The 15,947-nt window shown below is 38.8% G+C and overlaps 1 protein-coding gene across 3 annotated transcripts in view; it reads right to left on the reverse strand.

Annotated features, from left to right (window-relative positions):
* Positions 1-15,947, reverse strand: part of Birc6 (baculoviral IAP repeat containing 6) — a 191,750-nt gene that overhangs the window by 37,281 nt on the left and 138,522 nt on the right. For all 3 annotated transcript variants that reach the window (XM_032908919.1, XM_032908918.1, XM_032908920.1), the window contains exons 57-64: positions 13,473-13,604; positions 12,599-12,766; positions 11,571-11,744; positions 8,890-9,086; positions 6,224-6,524; positions 4,399-4,616; positions 2,126-2,290; positions 394-562 (exon numbers count right to left, since the gene is read on the reverse strand). In XM_032908919.1, coding sequence (XP_032764810.1) covers positions 394-562; positions 2,126-2,290; positions 4,399-4,616; positions 6,224-6,524; positions 8,890-9,086; positions 11,571-11,744; positions 12,599-12,766; positions 13,473-13,604 — 1,524 coding nt within the window. The remainder of the gene's footprint in view (positions 1-393; positions 563-2,125; positions 2,291-4,398; positions 4,617-6,223; positions 6,525-8,889; positions 9,087-11,570; positions 11,745-12,598; positions 12,767-13,472; positions 13,605-15,947) is intronic.

The following is a 15,947-nucleotide window of genomic DNA, read 5'->3' on the forward strand; positions in this document are numbered from 1 at the left end:
GATCTGACTTCCACATGTAGATCTTGGCACATGTGTCCATTTGTGTACACACACACACACACACACACACACACACACACACGGAGGTAGAAGAGTGACTACTTGGGAAAACCTGAGAGCAGTGTGAGGAAGACAGGAATGAGACAAGAAAGGTGTGAATAATATGAATGTCCATTATAGTCACGTATGTTACAAAACAATCCTTGATCAGTTGCATATGACAAGGCTAAGTGACGATGGTAACTTTAATCCAATTTTAAAAACTTTATATTATTAGGAAGTATCACAGACTTAACTTTTCATTAGCTTATTTTCAAGTTATAATTGTGTATAATTTTATACTTTCCAGAATTCTACGGCACTGGCAGCAGAATATCCTAAGAAGTGACTTACCAGAGTCATTGCGTAGGTAGGAGGACATGGCTGGGATGAGGCACGACTGACTGAGAAGCTCCAGAAGCACAGAGGGCAGAGCACTGCTGTTCTGTGCACGGCTCTCAGGAGAGACCTGGGCTTCCCCATTTACAGCGCTGCTCATGGGGTTTATGTAGCTCGCAAGAACCTAAATACAGACAATAACCTGGGGTTCAGCTTTATATACCTCATGATGTATTTCATAATTACACGCTTGATCTCAGCACACTCAAGAACATCAATTTTTTACTTAACCAATGTCTGATACTCTAAAGTTTGAAGACTTATTTTTAACAGAAAAAATTTTTTTCTCATATAATACAGTCTGATTTATACTTTTTATTTTGGAGACAGCTTTTTCCTTTAAGGCCCTGGCAAACCTCGAGGTTGGGCTTTCCAACCTAGAGGGTGGTCTTGGATTTTTGAGTGCTCTTCAGGCCCTAAACTTTGTGTGCTGGGATTATAGGACTGAGTCATCAAACCTGGCTAAAATAGGACATTTCCACTTGACTTTTCAGAAGAGAAGGGGCTGTTCTGCTGAGGGTTACTCACACAGCGTTCTCTTCATGTGACTAAAAGAGAAGCCGTCTAAGGATAGACAAGCAATAGAGCTAGTGAACAGTGACTAGACCACCGACAGAAACTCAAACACTGTTATCACTTCCTTCGGATTTCTTTCTTTCTTCCTTTCTTCCTTTTTTTTTTTTGAGGGATTCAAGTAGCTCATCTGGCCTCCATTCTGCTATACAGTTTACCATGGCCTTGAACTTCTGATCTCCTGTCTCTCAACTCCTCAGGTCTGAGGTTACAGACATGCCAGCATTTTCAGTTTTCTGCAGTACTGAGGACTGAATCTAGGGGTTCCATGAATGCTAGGCAAACACTCCACTAAGCTACATTCCAAGTCCTCAGTGCTGGAATCTTAGAATTCTGAACTAGAATAAATATGCCATCTTAAAACTGTGGAAAATAGGGGCTTGAGAGATGGCTCAGCAGTTAAGAGCACTGACTGCTATTCCAGAGGTCCTGAGTTCAATTCCCAGCAAGTACATGGTGGCTCACAACCATTTGTAATGGGATCTGATGCCCTCTTCTGATGTGTCTGAAGACAGCTACAGTGTACTCATATGTGAAGTAAATAAATCTTTAAAAAAAAAAAAAAAACCCTGTGGAAAATAACACTTCAAAATGGTGGCAATTTTAGTTAGTTGCTATTTGTTTCTATGATATAAAGCTGTCCCCTCCTACTTTCAACTTGCTTGATTCTGGAATCACTATAGAGCAGTTTAAACAAGAAAACTGAAAGTGAGCTATGGTGCAGTTTAGTGGCTAAGTGTGTGCGTAGCATGTGTGAAGTCCCAGTGCAGAACGAAATATGAACACTGGATTTTAAACATAGGAGGATAAAGGTTCTATGTTAAAACAAAGGGGTAACTAGCAGGTAGATACCACCTTGAAATCAAAGGATAATTGTATCCACTCACTTTCCTCTGAGGTGACCATTCGTTAAGCCACAGATTGGAGAAGAAAACAAAAGCAAGCATAAGAATGCTGGGGCACATTTGCATGATTGCCCTTGAAGGTAAAGAAAGGAGGATCGGAGTTCAAGGCTAGTCTAGAAAATATGAAACATCTCAACAACAACAAAAAAGAAAATATACTTAATGAACTTAAGTCATCAATACTACTACTAACAAACTCACAAACATACCTGTAAAAGACAGGTCACATGCTCCTCTTCGAGTCTCTGTTTAGTTAAGGCTTGTTCCACATCCCATCCTGATGCTGTAGAACCAGTACCAAAGCCAGTTCCTTTGGCCCAATACAGCTGCTGTTCTTCTGTTGACGTAGGGTTATGAGAATTTGACACCTGTGGCTTTTAAGGAAAAGAAAATTACTAGTGTTTGGTTTTATTTGATTTTCAAAAAAATTATCACTGGGACTGTCCAACAGATTAACAATATAAAAAATCAATTTGGCCATTCATCAAAAAATTGAAGACTAATTACTGTGACGCTCCTTTGCTTATCTTTACATATCTATCCAGTAATAGTCAGCATGCTAGCAGAGGTCAGCCTGTGGTCTCTTTCCTTCTACTATGTAGGCCCTGGAGAGCTCCTTTTTTCCTGGCCATCTCATTAGGTCATTTCTTTGTTGGGTTTGTGTTTGTCCTTGTTTATGGGTTGTTTTTGCTTTGCTTTGGTTTTGAGACAGGGTCGTAATGTAGCCAAGGCTGGCTCTGAGCAAACAACAGCCCTCTGCTTCACCCTCCTAACCTCTGAATAACATGCATAAACCTCTCCAGGCCAGCCTCCTAATGTTTTTGATTAAAACAAAACAAAAAACCTCTTAACGTGTGTGTGTGTGTGTGTGTGTGTGTGTGTGTGTGTGTGTGTGTGTGTGTACACAGGTAAGTGGGATTTTGCAGTAGGACAGAAAGACTTAAGTTAGCATTAACCCAAGAGTTTTGAATAACTGTTTAAGGTGATAAACCTGCTAATCACTGTGATCTGATTACAATGAATGGGGTTTATGGATTAGGACGTTACACGGTACCCTGTAATACAAACACTTTTGCACAAGAAGATCAAAGTGAACATGAAGCATTCTCAATGCTCCATCTTATTTTAGAGACAAGGTCTCTCACTGAGCCTGGGGCTTAATTTGGCTAGAATGTCTGACTTCCTGAGCACTGGGATTAAAGGTGAATGTGAACTCATCTAGCTTTTTTATTTTTAAAGATTTATTTTTTTTAATATATATATATATTATATGTATATGTATATGTATGTATGTACTCTGTGGCTGTCTTCAGACACACCAGAAGAGGGCATCAGATCTCATTACAGATGGTTGTGAGCCACCATGTGATTGCTGGGAATTGAACTCAGGACCTCTGGAAGAGCAGTCAGTGCTCTTAACCGCTGAGCCATCTCTCCAGCCCCTCATCCATCTTTTTTAACTTGGATTTTGAGCATGCCAACTCGGGTCTTTAAGCTTGCAAAGACTTTACTGGTAGGTACCTCCCAACACTAGAAACAGTATTTGTACACAAATCTCATATATTGTACTGGAAAACATTTTCAAACTTTTATATACACACAAGCAAATGAATTTTAAATAGTGATTATTCCCCCCTTTTGCTTGTGCACATGCATTTTGGGAGGCTCTTACTATAGAGTGTGTGTGTATATATATGTGTGTGTGTATATATGTGTGTATATATATGTATATATATATATATATATATATATATATATATATATATATAAAAATAAACTTACCACTCAAGAACATGATTGTCTGAAGTCAGAAGAAGATGCCAACATATCCCACACATGGGAAGGCTCTAACTATCCACTTCTTATTTTCTATTTTTAAAAATCTATTTGTTTTTTATTTTACATGTGAGTATTTTGCCTCCATGTATGGCATCATGGCTCCAGAAGTCTGAAGAGAGTACTGGATACCCAGGAAGTGGAGTTATAGATGAATATAAACCACCATGTGGGTGCTGGGTCCTTTGCAAGATCAACAAGTGTTCTGAACCATTAAGCCATCTCTGCAGCTCCACTGTCCTTTTCTTAAACTGGTGGGTAAATCTGATTTTTCTTAGGAGGGTAGCAGAGAAAACAAGGGATAGTTTCTCTTTCAGATGTCCCATAGAAACTATAAAATAGAAATCTAAATTCTGAAATTTGGAGTTTATACTCTCATCAATTAAGTTCAGTCTTTCATAAGCCTAACCTCTAGCTCATGACCCTTTGAGGGTTTGACAAGCCCTTCAAGAGGTCCCCTAAGACCAAAGGTTGGAAAACAGATATTTACATACGATTCCTAACAGTAGTAAAATAACACTTATGAAGTAGAAGTAAAAATTACTTTATGGTTGGGGGTTGTAACAACATGAGGAACTGTATTAAAGGGTCATAGCATTAGAAAGGTTGAGAATCGGTGACTTAAAAGAATTTGAATGAAACCTACCTCAGTTTGGTTAAGGCTAGAGTTTGGAACTCGTGGTGCATGATGGCTCAGAGCTGAGAGACAGACAAGAATTAGGTGCAATGCTCCAATTTCCAATGCCATCCGACGCAGAAGCACACCGTCATCAGTCGTCAAGGGAGTAGCACTAAACAAGCTGCGAAGAACGTGGAAAGGAAGGGTTGGAAGCACATTGGCTGATGGAGACTGCAGAATGTGACCTTGAGAGAAAGGGGGGAGGGGTAAAATTAAAGACACTTGAAATTAATAAGCACCTATACAAATAGGGTCACAAGTAGTGATGACAAAGCAAGTTTTATCATTAAATTTATTAAAAAGCAGGCTCATTGAAAGACAAACTCTGAAACTTTACAGATACATAATGGCTATTAATGGCAACAAAAATATTATGAACTAAATGTGAAATGAAATCTAATTTTGTTATTTTAAAAGATAAGGTTCTCTAGCCCAGGATGGCCTCCAATTCAAAAAGAGCTGCTTGTCTTTGCCTCTACCTCCTCAATACTGGGATAAAAAGTATGCCAAGGGAGAAGAATTTTCTTACAACCATCTATCAGAAAGGTATCCATCCTTTCAAGTGGTTTTCCTATGAACAATAACAAGCAAAAATATTTTCTTTTGCACAACAGTTTTGTGCTGCAAATCAGAATGCAGTGATAAACACAAGCAGTAAAGCACTGTATGAGCAGGACAAGTACTGCAGGGATGCAGTTAAGCATCCCACCAGCCATTCCTTGCACTTACTGTGTAGGACAAAGACATTCTTTCCCCTCTGCTGCTTATGATGGCAGTAAATGGTCACCGAGTGAGCCGTTGAGAGGAATCTGAATGAAAGCCAACTATTACTATCCTACTTCAACTGTGATCAGCCAACCTCTGAGTACAGCAAGTAACAGTGCCACATAAGAACAATCACTGTAAGTCTGTGTTTATTATATAGCTTTATAACATAACATAATATATAATTTTAGCTCTCTCCTCTTTGTGCAAAATACTGCTTAGACTTATGCCCTTTGCTTTTCTCCATTTCCTTGTTTTGTTTCTGTAGTGCAAGAGATTGGACTTTGGCCTTGTTGCACACATGAATAGTGTTTCAAACACTCTAAAACCTGTTTCCTATAACAACTTTTCTTAAAGGAAGCACTTTTATTGCTTCTTTACACAGACTCTCCTGTAGTCCAGGCTATCACTGAACTCAGCACACAGTCAAGGGCAGTTCTGAAATCCTGATCCTTCTGCTACTGAACTCTTGAACTGTGGGATTACAAACATTGTGCCACCATCATAACTTTTTGGAAGTGCCTTTCATAGACATTTTTAATGAGCTAACTCGTCCTGTCCCATAAACTGAGCCTCTAAACAATGCTTGCAACTCTGAAATACTCTCCCGAAATTAATTCTGCCTATTCTTCAGAGCACTACCCGGAACTGCCATACAGCTTCACTTCACACTTCTACATCTGTAAAGAAACAGCCTCACACCTCTGAGACGCCAGTAATTCTCAGCTCCAAACCTCTAACCTGTCAGAGTCAGTATGTTCTCATACGTCCTACTACAGTGACTAGAAGATAGCCCTACATACTGATCACATTATCCAATGTCACTTACTTATATAAACTGCATACTCAGCATGCAGTCTATAAACTGAATGTGCAATGCTTAGCATTACTATATTTACCTAATGATAACCATGTAAACAGCTTTACTTTGAAACAAATAGGTAAGAACAGAAAATAATCTAGACAAATTTATCAAACCTATCTGTGTATGTGTTGACAAATTTAAGTAGTAACTTTAAACACTTACTGCCTTCTCCGTCATCTGTAACTCCCAATACCAATCGAAGAAGGCACTGGGCGTGTTTTCTCTCTTTCAGGAGCACTTCAGCATAGCCCGGAAGACGAAGAAATAATCCAAAAGCAGCCAAAGAATGGGCAGGTATGGGAGAAGTGGCTTGCACCGCTGACTTAACAGGGGGAGGCTCGGCTGCAATAGTTTCTGGAGCTTCATAAACCAGTTCGCCTGATTGTTCTATGGTCACCCATTCAAACTGATCACTATCCTTTGGCTTTTCTTGAGTGGTGGATGCTACCACTGGAGCACTCACCTGGAGAAAAAGAGAAGTTTACCTATTTTCATGGTTCAATACTGGGCTTCAGATGAACTCTTCACGTTTTAAAAGTGAAGTAACAAATACCGAGAAGGCTATGACACCCTGAGCCCGGCAGTATGTACCAGGGGCATCTATGTCAGAACTCCCTCATGCTAGTATTGTATTTTGTTAATGAGTTTATTTTTCTATGTAGCTCTGGCTGACCTAGAACTCAAAAGATCCGCTTACATCTACAGCCAGAGACATGTGCAATGACATCCAAACCCTTAAAATAGTTATATGCGTGACTATCTGTATAAGGGAATGCTGTGTTTTTATTAGAAGCCACAAGAGCATGGCATGTCTAGGAGCTAGAATCAGATCATCAGGGAGTTTGCTGTGAGATTCTCAAAATGTCAGAAGCTACACCCACAATGTCTCACCAACATGACTGCCCAAACGAGAGCTGACTAAGGACAACACCAACAGACACAGCAAAATGGGTAGAGGACGGCATGTGAGGTCTCAGTCCTACACAGAAGCTATAGGCCACTAAGGAATACTGAGAGCAGGAGAAACAGTCTTCCCTAGGGAAGAGCACACCAAATAGTTATCCAAGATTAGAAAGCAATCAAACAAGTAAAACTGTACAGACTGAGCGAGTTATATTTATGGTTTTAGGAACATACACAACAAACACAAACACACACACACGCATATAATAACAATAACTGAAAAAAAGGCCATGAATTTGAAAGAGAGCAAGAAGGGGTATATGAGAGAGTTGAAGAAAAAAAAAAGAGAGAGAGAAATGAGGCAATACATTATAATACCCCTCCCCTCAACAAAGGAAGAAGAAGAAAGACACTTCCTTGAAACCATAGCTACAGTGGTCAGCAAGGGTAACTTTCTGACTCTGTCATTCTTTCTATATTACCAAGTGCTGAAGTATTAGGAAAATATTTCTTTCTTCCCAATTACCCACAGAATATCAGTTTGCTTTCTATTTTATTCTACCGGTTACTAAAGTCTACTTATTTTGAAGGCCTAGTGCAATCATATTTGGTAACAAGATTCTCCTTCAAGCAGTCTTCTGCATCCTTTCAACATCGTTTGCGTCTCTCTAAGAATTTCGCCCACTTTCTAGTACAGCATGGCATTCTAATCTTTCTGGACATTTCTTGGGCTGCCCTTCAACTTTATGGAGGCAAAATTTTCACTATAAAAAAGATTGTGGGGGTTGGGGATTTAGCTCAGTGGTAGAGCGCTTGGGTAGCAAGCGCAAGGGCCCTGGGTTTGGTCCTCAGCTCCAAAAAAAAAGAAAAGAAAAGAAAAAAAGAAGATTGTGCCTGGAATGCAGACCTTCCCTAGCAAATCTTAGAAATCCATATATACTCATATGCATATATGAGTGAGTTTCCATATTGAAACATCCATTCTGAGCCCTTTAAAACATCAAGAATGATTATAAAGTTGACTGCAGAGACAAGACAATACAATGCAACATACAGTTTAGATGTAGACGCTAGGCCCATGGCTCTCAGCCTTCCTAATGCTGTGATGCTTTAAAATAGTTCCTCCTATTGTAGTGACTCCCACCATAAAGTTATTTTGTTGCTATTTCATAACTAAACATTTTCTACCTTTATGAATTGTAAATATCTGATATGCAACCCCTAAAAGTTATACAACCCATAGGTTGAGAACCACTGTTATAGACCATATTTCAAACCATACAAAAGGAAAATATAGTAGTTTTTGTTTCTTTTTTTGAGAAAAGGTCTTGCTATCTGTCGCCCAAAAATGACCTCAAGTTGGCATTCTACCCACAGCTCTCAAGTGCTGAAATTACAGGTATATGCCAGGGTACCCACCAGAATTTTCCCTGTGTTCCTAAAGAACATTCATTCCAGAGACAACTGGCAAAACTGTCCATTAACATAAAAGAATATGAAAAGTACATACACATCAAATGACAGGAACAGGATAAACATTGATGTGGGCTAAGTTGATGACTAAAACTATCTACACTAGAAATGGTATCAAAAAGAACAGAAGTTAAGTAAGGCATAATTTCAGTCATCCACTATTATTTTACTCGCTCATTTACAATAATAACCACAATCAATATTACATCCAAGCCACACACAGAGAATGTTGCTTTGATGACTATAGCATTAACATCAAGAAAAAGCCATAATGAAATGAGGTTCCTTATTCCCAGCTGATCCTCATATATACTATATAAGCCAAACTGTGACATATCCAGTGATCAAAGATTGTAAGGCCAAGAACATTCCTAAAAGGTTATTGCAAGTATGTTAAAGAACAGAAAATCTCACTATCCATGATGCACATGATGGTGGGAGGCTTAGCTTACCTGCTGAATCACTTCTGGATAGAGCATGGGCAATCTCTCTGCAATAAGAGCCAGTCCACCCATTCCTGCAAAAACCTGTAATGGTGACTGAATGGGACAGGTTTCCAGCAAAGACTCATCCAATACTCCATCCATGCACTCATCGCTCGGGGTAAGAGCCTCATCTTCTGGACAGCTACCAATTAAGTCTCCATGATCTATATAATACACAAAAACTCAGAATGTAAGAAACAATGTATGTAAGTATAAATATGCTTTCACTTATAAGAACATATACTGTACAGAAAGAAAGAGCAAAAGTGGCAAGATACGCAGCTACTTAAAGGAGAACTTGCTGTGTAAGCCTAACCTGAGTTAAACCCCAGGGATTCACAGTGAAAGGAGACTTGGTCCTCAAGGTTGTCCTCTGACTATCATGTGCATGTTGTCACACAAACACACATAGGCACTGTGATAAGAAATTTTTGAACTAACAACATAAAAACCTAAGTATCATCAGTATTTAGGTTCAGTCAGACCCAATGCACCTAACCCTCAAGAGACTGGAGCTAGAGGCCCTAGGGGTTTAGAGGTCTGATGGGGTGGGGACAGAAGGGCAGGGAGAAGGTATGGGATGTGGAACAGTCAGGAGTGTGGACCAGGAGGGGAATAAAATCTGGAGTAGAAAAAAAAAAGATTAAATAAAAAGGAATAAAAACTTTCAAGTTCCACCCAAGATCCTTTTTTTTTTTTTTTTTTTGGTTCTTTTTTGGAGGGACCGAACCCAGGGCCTTGTGCTTCCTAGGCAAGTGCTCTACCACTGAGCTAAATCCCCAAACCCCCAAGATCCTTTAAATGAAAATAAACCCACATTTTAAAACTTGACTCGATAGGTGATTTGTAAGTAAACTGAAATTTGAGAACACAATTGTATAGCACAGAATTCTAAGATGTATTGTTTCCTAAAAGACCACCCAAAAGACTCCTTGCATAAATGTATGTAAATGATACCCAATATAATTAGGAAAAGTGAACGACAATGACTTTTCTTACTAAAAACTGACAATTATGCAATTTTGGTTTACCGTTAAGTTACTTATGTGGTAAACAAAAAGGATAGTATGTTCAAACAATCACTAGACCCTGTAACACTAAGGAAGAGGAAAAGGGAAATGGCTGGAGAGATGGTTCAGGGATTAGAAGCACTTGCTGCTCTTGTGGGGGATCTAAGTCTCATTCCCAGCATGCTCATGACGGCCTATAGTCTGTAACTGCAGAGCACTGGACTCCATTCTCCGACCTCCTCAGGAACTAGGCACATGAATCGTGCACAAACACATAGGCAGGCAAAACATTCATACACATAAAATTTAAAAATGAAGTTAAAGAAAATTTATGGACAAGAATTAAGAAAGTTACAAATCATCATGTTGAAACTTTGATTAAAGAAAATATACTAAGATTTACTAAAGAATACAACAAAAGAACTGAACTTTAATGAGAAAAATACAAACTTTAAATGTGATCAAATATTGACAACATGAAATATTTATTCAGCATTTATGCAGTGAAAAATTAGAACCAGCCCACTGATTAAACACACACTTCGTCCTGCTCATGTATAAAGAAGTAACATTTAAAGCATGCACATGCAAAATTATGTAATAAACTATACAAGTGAAACAGGATAAAACATATGACCCTCTTTATAGATACAGAAAATCTGTACAAGCTTTGAAAGCAATTCAATATAAAGGGACAAGTAAATTACAAGTTAAGATTATAAACTGAGGGCTAGAGAGATGGCTCAGTGGTTAAGAGCACTGACTGCTCTTCCAGAGGAAGAGCAACCACAATTCCCAGCAACCACAAGGTGGCTCACAACCATCTGTAATGGGATCTGATGCCTTCTTCTGGTGTGTCTGAAGACAGGAACAGTGTACTTATATGCATAAAATAAACACATCTTTAAAAAAAGTATAAATTGGGGTTGGGGATTTAGCTCAAATAGGAAGGCAAAAAGGCCCTGGGTTCGGTCCCCAGCTCGGAAAAAAAAGAATCAAAAAAAAAAAAAAAAAAAAAAAAAAGTATAAATTGATTATAAAATGGTAACTATGTAATTCTCAAAGACGTTAGAAAGGAAACCACATATACCCATCTGCAGTGATGATCTAAGATGAATTAATACTTTCCAAATTGAAATAGCTGACTTTCAAAATTTATAAATAACTCAAAATCACTGACAAAAAGGTACCATGTAGTTGATATAACTGGTCAATTTTAACTTGAGTCATTAGCTCAATGACAGCGAGCGAAACCACTGCCTTTGACCTAACAGACTAATAAGCTGTTCTGTTATGTATGTGTGTGGGTGTTGGGGAGGAGGGTACCTTGAAATGCATATTAGGAAAGGTCAACCTTGGCTGTCACTCATAGATGCCACTGACCACACTTTCTTGAGGACAGGGTTTCTCTTTAAATCCCAGAGCTCAACCAATTAGAGTAGGTAGACTATCTGGTGAATGCTAAGGCTGGTCCAGCTCCCAGCACTGGGATTAAAGCAGCAGAAGCCATCCTGCTCAGCTTTATTATGTGAATGCTGGAGATCAAAATGATGTTTATGCTTGCACATCAAATGCTTTACTGACTGAACCACCTTGTCAACAATGACTGCAACACTTACAGGACTGTCAAGTACCTACCTTTTTCAGGGTGTAGTCTTTTGAAAGAATCTGTTTTTGACAAACTTGGATCTGTAATGACTTTTGATCCCAATTTAACAGTAAGATCTATTGAACGGTAACCTTGAGGAAGTTTTCGGTCATAAAGGAGAGTTAAAAGCTGGGCAAGTGTCATTTCTGCTGGCAATGGTTGACCTAAAAAAATTACATAAGTTAAAATAAAATCTACGAGGGACACATTTTTACTTGGCTTTATTTTGTTAACTAATCCATCATTTTTACTAAATTAGGGGCAAGAGTATGGGAAATATACCTATTTCAAAAAGTTTAAAATTAACTCTTGGAAAGTCTATAAAAGTCAAACTGTTTCTAACACACATATAGATTAATACCCAGAAAAATATCTACATGATACCAAGGTCAAACAAATGAAAGAACAGATATTCTAAAATCTAACATTTGCAAATATTTTCATAGAGGCTTAGGTAACAAATATTTTAAGATATGGGGCCCATCTGACTGCAGTTCCTACCGCTACCTAAGTATAATAATTAAACACTATCTACAAAGAGACACAGTAGACTTAGGATATGAAGTTAAGACAGAGTACCACTCAAGCAATCCTCAGCAATAAGAGTATGGCACAGAATAATGAATATCGCACTTACAAATGAAAAGCATCGGTCAAAGGATTTTATCTGCAAAGAATATGTTAATTACCAATGCTCTTTCTTGAAATCCTTGGCTAGAATTATACCTACAAAACTTATCTGATGCTACTTCTCCCCCACCTTATCATCTGTGCTCAAAGCAAGGGTAAGAAGATATAAAAGTGATTAAAAAAAAGAAAAAAAAAAAAACCCAGTAACTTCATGCCACTGAAACAGACATTAAAAAGATTATTCTTTGTGCACTTTACTTCTTCCTAGAAGGAAATGTGTACGAAAAATCCTCAGGAGGACCTCATTTATCTCACACAAAGCAAGAGATCAAACACATGATTGCCATGTTTCAGAATTGCTCTGATGTTTCCTCAGCATGAATGTTACCTGCCAAGAGTCTGTGAAACAGATGGAACACGGGGACGGTGATGATTTTGTTAGCAGTGTCTGCACTTGAGGACGTACTCCCTATTTTATCAGGGATTGCTCTTCCCCTCCTGGATGGTGGGCGAGGTGGTGTAGATGACACAGCACGTTTAGACTGTGATTTCAGCCCTAAAAGATGATAAACGGTAAGTTTTTTTTTCTAGCTAAGATAGGAAGCAAAGATTTCTCCAAGTCTTAATAAACTAGGCATTCCTCAGACCAAGTCATTAATCTAGTATCCACACTTCCGATTCTACCTGACCTTTCAGGCATGCCATAAATAATTTTGGTTTTCCATCTATAATTGCCAAGAAAATAAGAATATTGTGAGCTGCCATCAATTATTAGATATACATGGCTATTTAAGCAAAAATAGTTGTGGAAAATTGGCATCCGAGACCTCATGTTGATTTAGGATAAGGAGGCCAAATACAGCACTATCCTGATCAAGGGGCAAGCTTGAGTTTACACTCTCTCATCCTCTGCTTACTGCGTACTTTTATTAAATCTCAAAACTGTGAAAAACAAAACCTACAAAACTAACAGTCACCCTTGATAATATTTTTTTCCAAATACAATACTAGAAATTTATTTTTAAAACATTTAAACTTTTAAATGATTTATGTAATGAAAACAGTATACCTAGTGGATTTTGTCAGGTATAACTCATGTTGTGATAAGGTCCCTTTATCAAAATAAAGTTCAGTATGTACACTATCCATAAACAGTCAGCTCCTGGTGGAGTATAGCAAGCGACCTTTGGGCAGTGAGTGGGCTAAGTAGTTCCAAGGACATCAGAGACGTCAGAACAAAGATGACAGAACACAGAGCATACCAGAGGCAACGACAACACTGTAGTTATCCTGAAATCCATTTTCCGCCTTAACTTTTTCTTTCTCTTCATGGTTCTTCTTTTCTTTATCATCTTTTTGCTCACTAATAAGTTTAGCTGTGATACTTGGTGTATCTGCAAGATAATACTGTCTAAAATACAGTGTTTTTCTACATCATCCAGAAGGAAAGCAACAGCATTAGTTTTGTTTTCAAAGATAAGCTGCCATATCCAAATCAAAAATAAAAAACAAAAGCAAACTGGTTTTAACATGCAGTTATCATAACATATTAATATTCTATTGTAGTCTCTGTTATAGCTGCAGGGAAGAACTGCAAATTTATATAAACAATTGTGTCAGCTATAAGGAATGTAAACTAAAAAGCAGTCTTTTTCTTGCCAATACACAGCCTCACTCTGACGCTGAAACCTAATTCCCAGGCTCTAGTGATCCTCCTGCTTCTGACTCCAGAAACATCTTTTGCATGTACGTATAAAGCACCACAACTGACTTTTTTTTTTTAAATATTGCTTTATTTTATAACAGTGAGCAATTTCGCTCACATAGTTTGACTTACTATCTACACATGCTAACAGGTTCCCACTTCTTTCTTTCTCTTTAAACATGGAGCACCTCATGTACTGACTATCGTCCTTGTGCAGGGCTGCTGCTATTCCCCCATCTATCCTTCTGATTCTAAGGATACGTGCTGTCAAAGCGATGACCTTCCTGGTCTTTTCTATCTGTCTTTAATTGTGAGCTCTGGATTTTCATGTGATTCAAGGACAGCTCCCACCTTTTCCTTCACTCGTTACAGGGAAAACATTGGTCTTCCTCTTAAGAATATAGATAAATACTATTTTGTTATAACATACATACTTATATACGGCTTACTTTGAAATCTAATGTATATACATAATTGTTTTCAGGGTCAAAATATGTCCTTTTCATAAGCCCATCTCTAGAGAAAACTGCAGTTCTTACAAAAAAAAAATCATTTTATTCACTCAATAACGAGAAATTCTAAGAGGCAATAAACTCTATCTAAAGCAGATGATCACAACGCCTTTAATCCCAGCACTCAGGAGGCACAGGCAGGCAGATCTCTGAATTCACAGCCAGCCTGGCCTACAGAGTGCGATCTAGGATAGTCAGGGTTCTGTTACACAGAAAAACCCCATCTCAAAAAACAAAAGAACCAAAAAGCAGCTTTCCCCTTAATGCGCGGCTTTACTGCTTACAAGCACCGAGGGAAGGAGGCCCGCTCTGCTTTCCTCACCAGCACTGTGAGCAGCGATGAGGAACTAGGTGACCCCACACCAGCACTGTGGGAACTAGGTGACCCCACACCAGCACTGTGAGCAGCGATGAGGAACTAGGTGACCCCACACCAGCACTGTGAGCAGCGATGAGGTAACTAGGTGACCCTACACCAGCACTGTGAGCAGCAATGAGGAACTAGGTGACCCTGCACCAGCACTGTGAGCAGTGATGAGGAACTAGGTGACCCTACACCAGCACTGTGAGCAGTGATGAGGAACTAGGTGACCCTGCACCAGCACTGTGAGCAGTGATGAGGAACTAGGTGACCCTACACCAGCACTGTGAGCAGCGATGAGGAACTAGGTGACCCCACACCAGCACTGTGAGCAGCGATGAGGAACTAGGTGACCCCACGCCTTCAGTCTTCACTTTTGGACATTGGTTACTTTCACCTCTAGATCCAGAAAACACTCATTAATTTGAAACCTGCCACCCATTTACTAATGCAACAATAGTGTGACCACATGGTTATGTGTGGGGAAAATCCTCCAAAGGTTCCCAGTCGACTGTTTGCATCACACGACATGGCTGGCATCATAATTAAGATTATTATTGCCTGAAGGGTAAGAGTCATTATTGCTAATTTAATGAGTCTTGTTTCTGTCTTCAAGCTATGACGATATTTATAATTTCTTTAAGTTCAAATGCATGAAACAGGGTTAAAGAAATGGTTTCTGAATGGATAGAACAATAAAAATAAAGTTATTGGGGACTGGAGAGAGGGCTCAGCAGCTCAATTCCCAGCACCCACATGGTGGCTCACAGCCCTCTGTAATGAGATCTGATGCCCTCTTCTGGTGTGTCTGAAGACAGCTACAGTGCACTTATATACAATAAATAAATAAATAAATAAATAAATAAATAAATAAATAAATAAATAAGTAAATAAATAAAGTAAGTAAGTAAGTAAGTAAGTAAGTAAGTAAGTAAGTAATAAGGGCCTGGAGAGATGACTCAGTAGCTTAGAGTTCTTGTTGCTCTTACGGAAGACCCAGGTTCACTCTCGGGACCCACATGTGTCTTAGAACTGTTTCCAGCTCCAGTTCCAGAACCTGTGACTCGCACTCTCCTCAGTTCTGCAGGTGCTGCATGCGTGTCACACACAGACAAACCAACCACACACAGAAACTAAAAATACACCTTTTCCTTCAAGT

This window comes from Rattus rattus, chromosome 7 (genome assembly GCF_011064425.1).
Source record: "Rattus rattus isolate New Zealand chromosome 7, Rrattus_CSIRO_v1, whole genome shotgun sequence".
Classification (NCBI taxonomy): domain Eukaryota; kingdom Metazoa; phylum Chordata; class Mammalia; order Rodentia; family Muridae; genus Rattus; species Rattus rattus.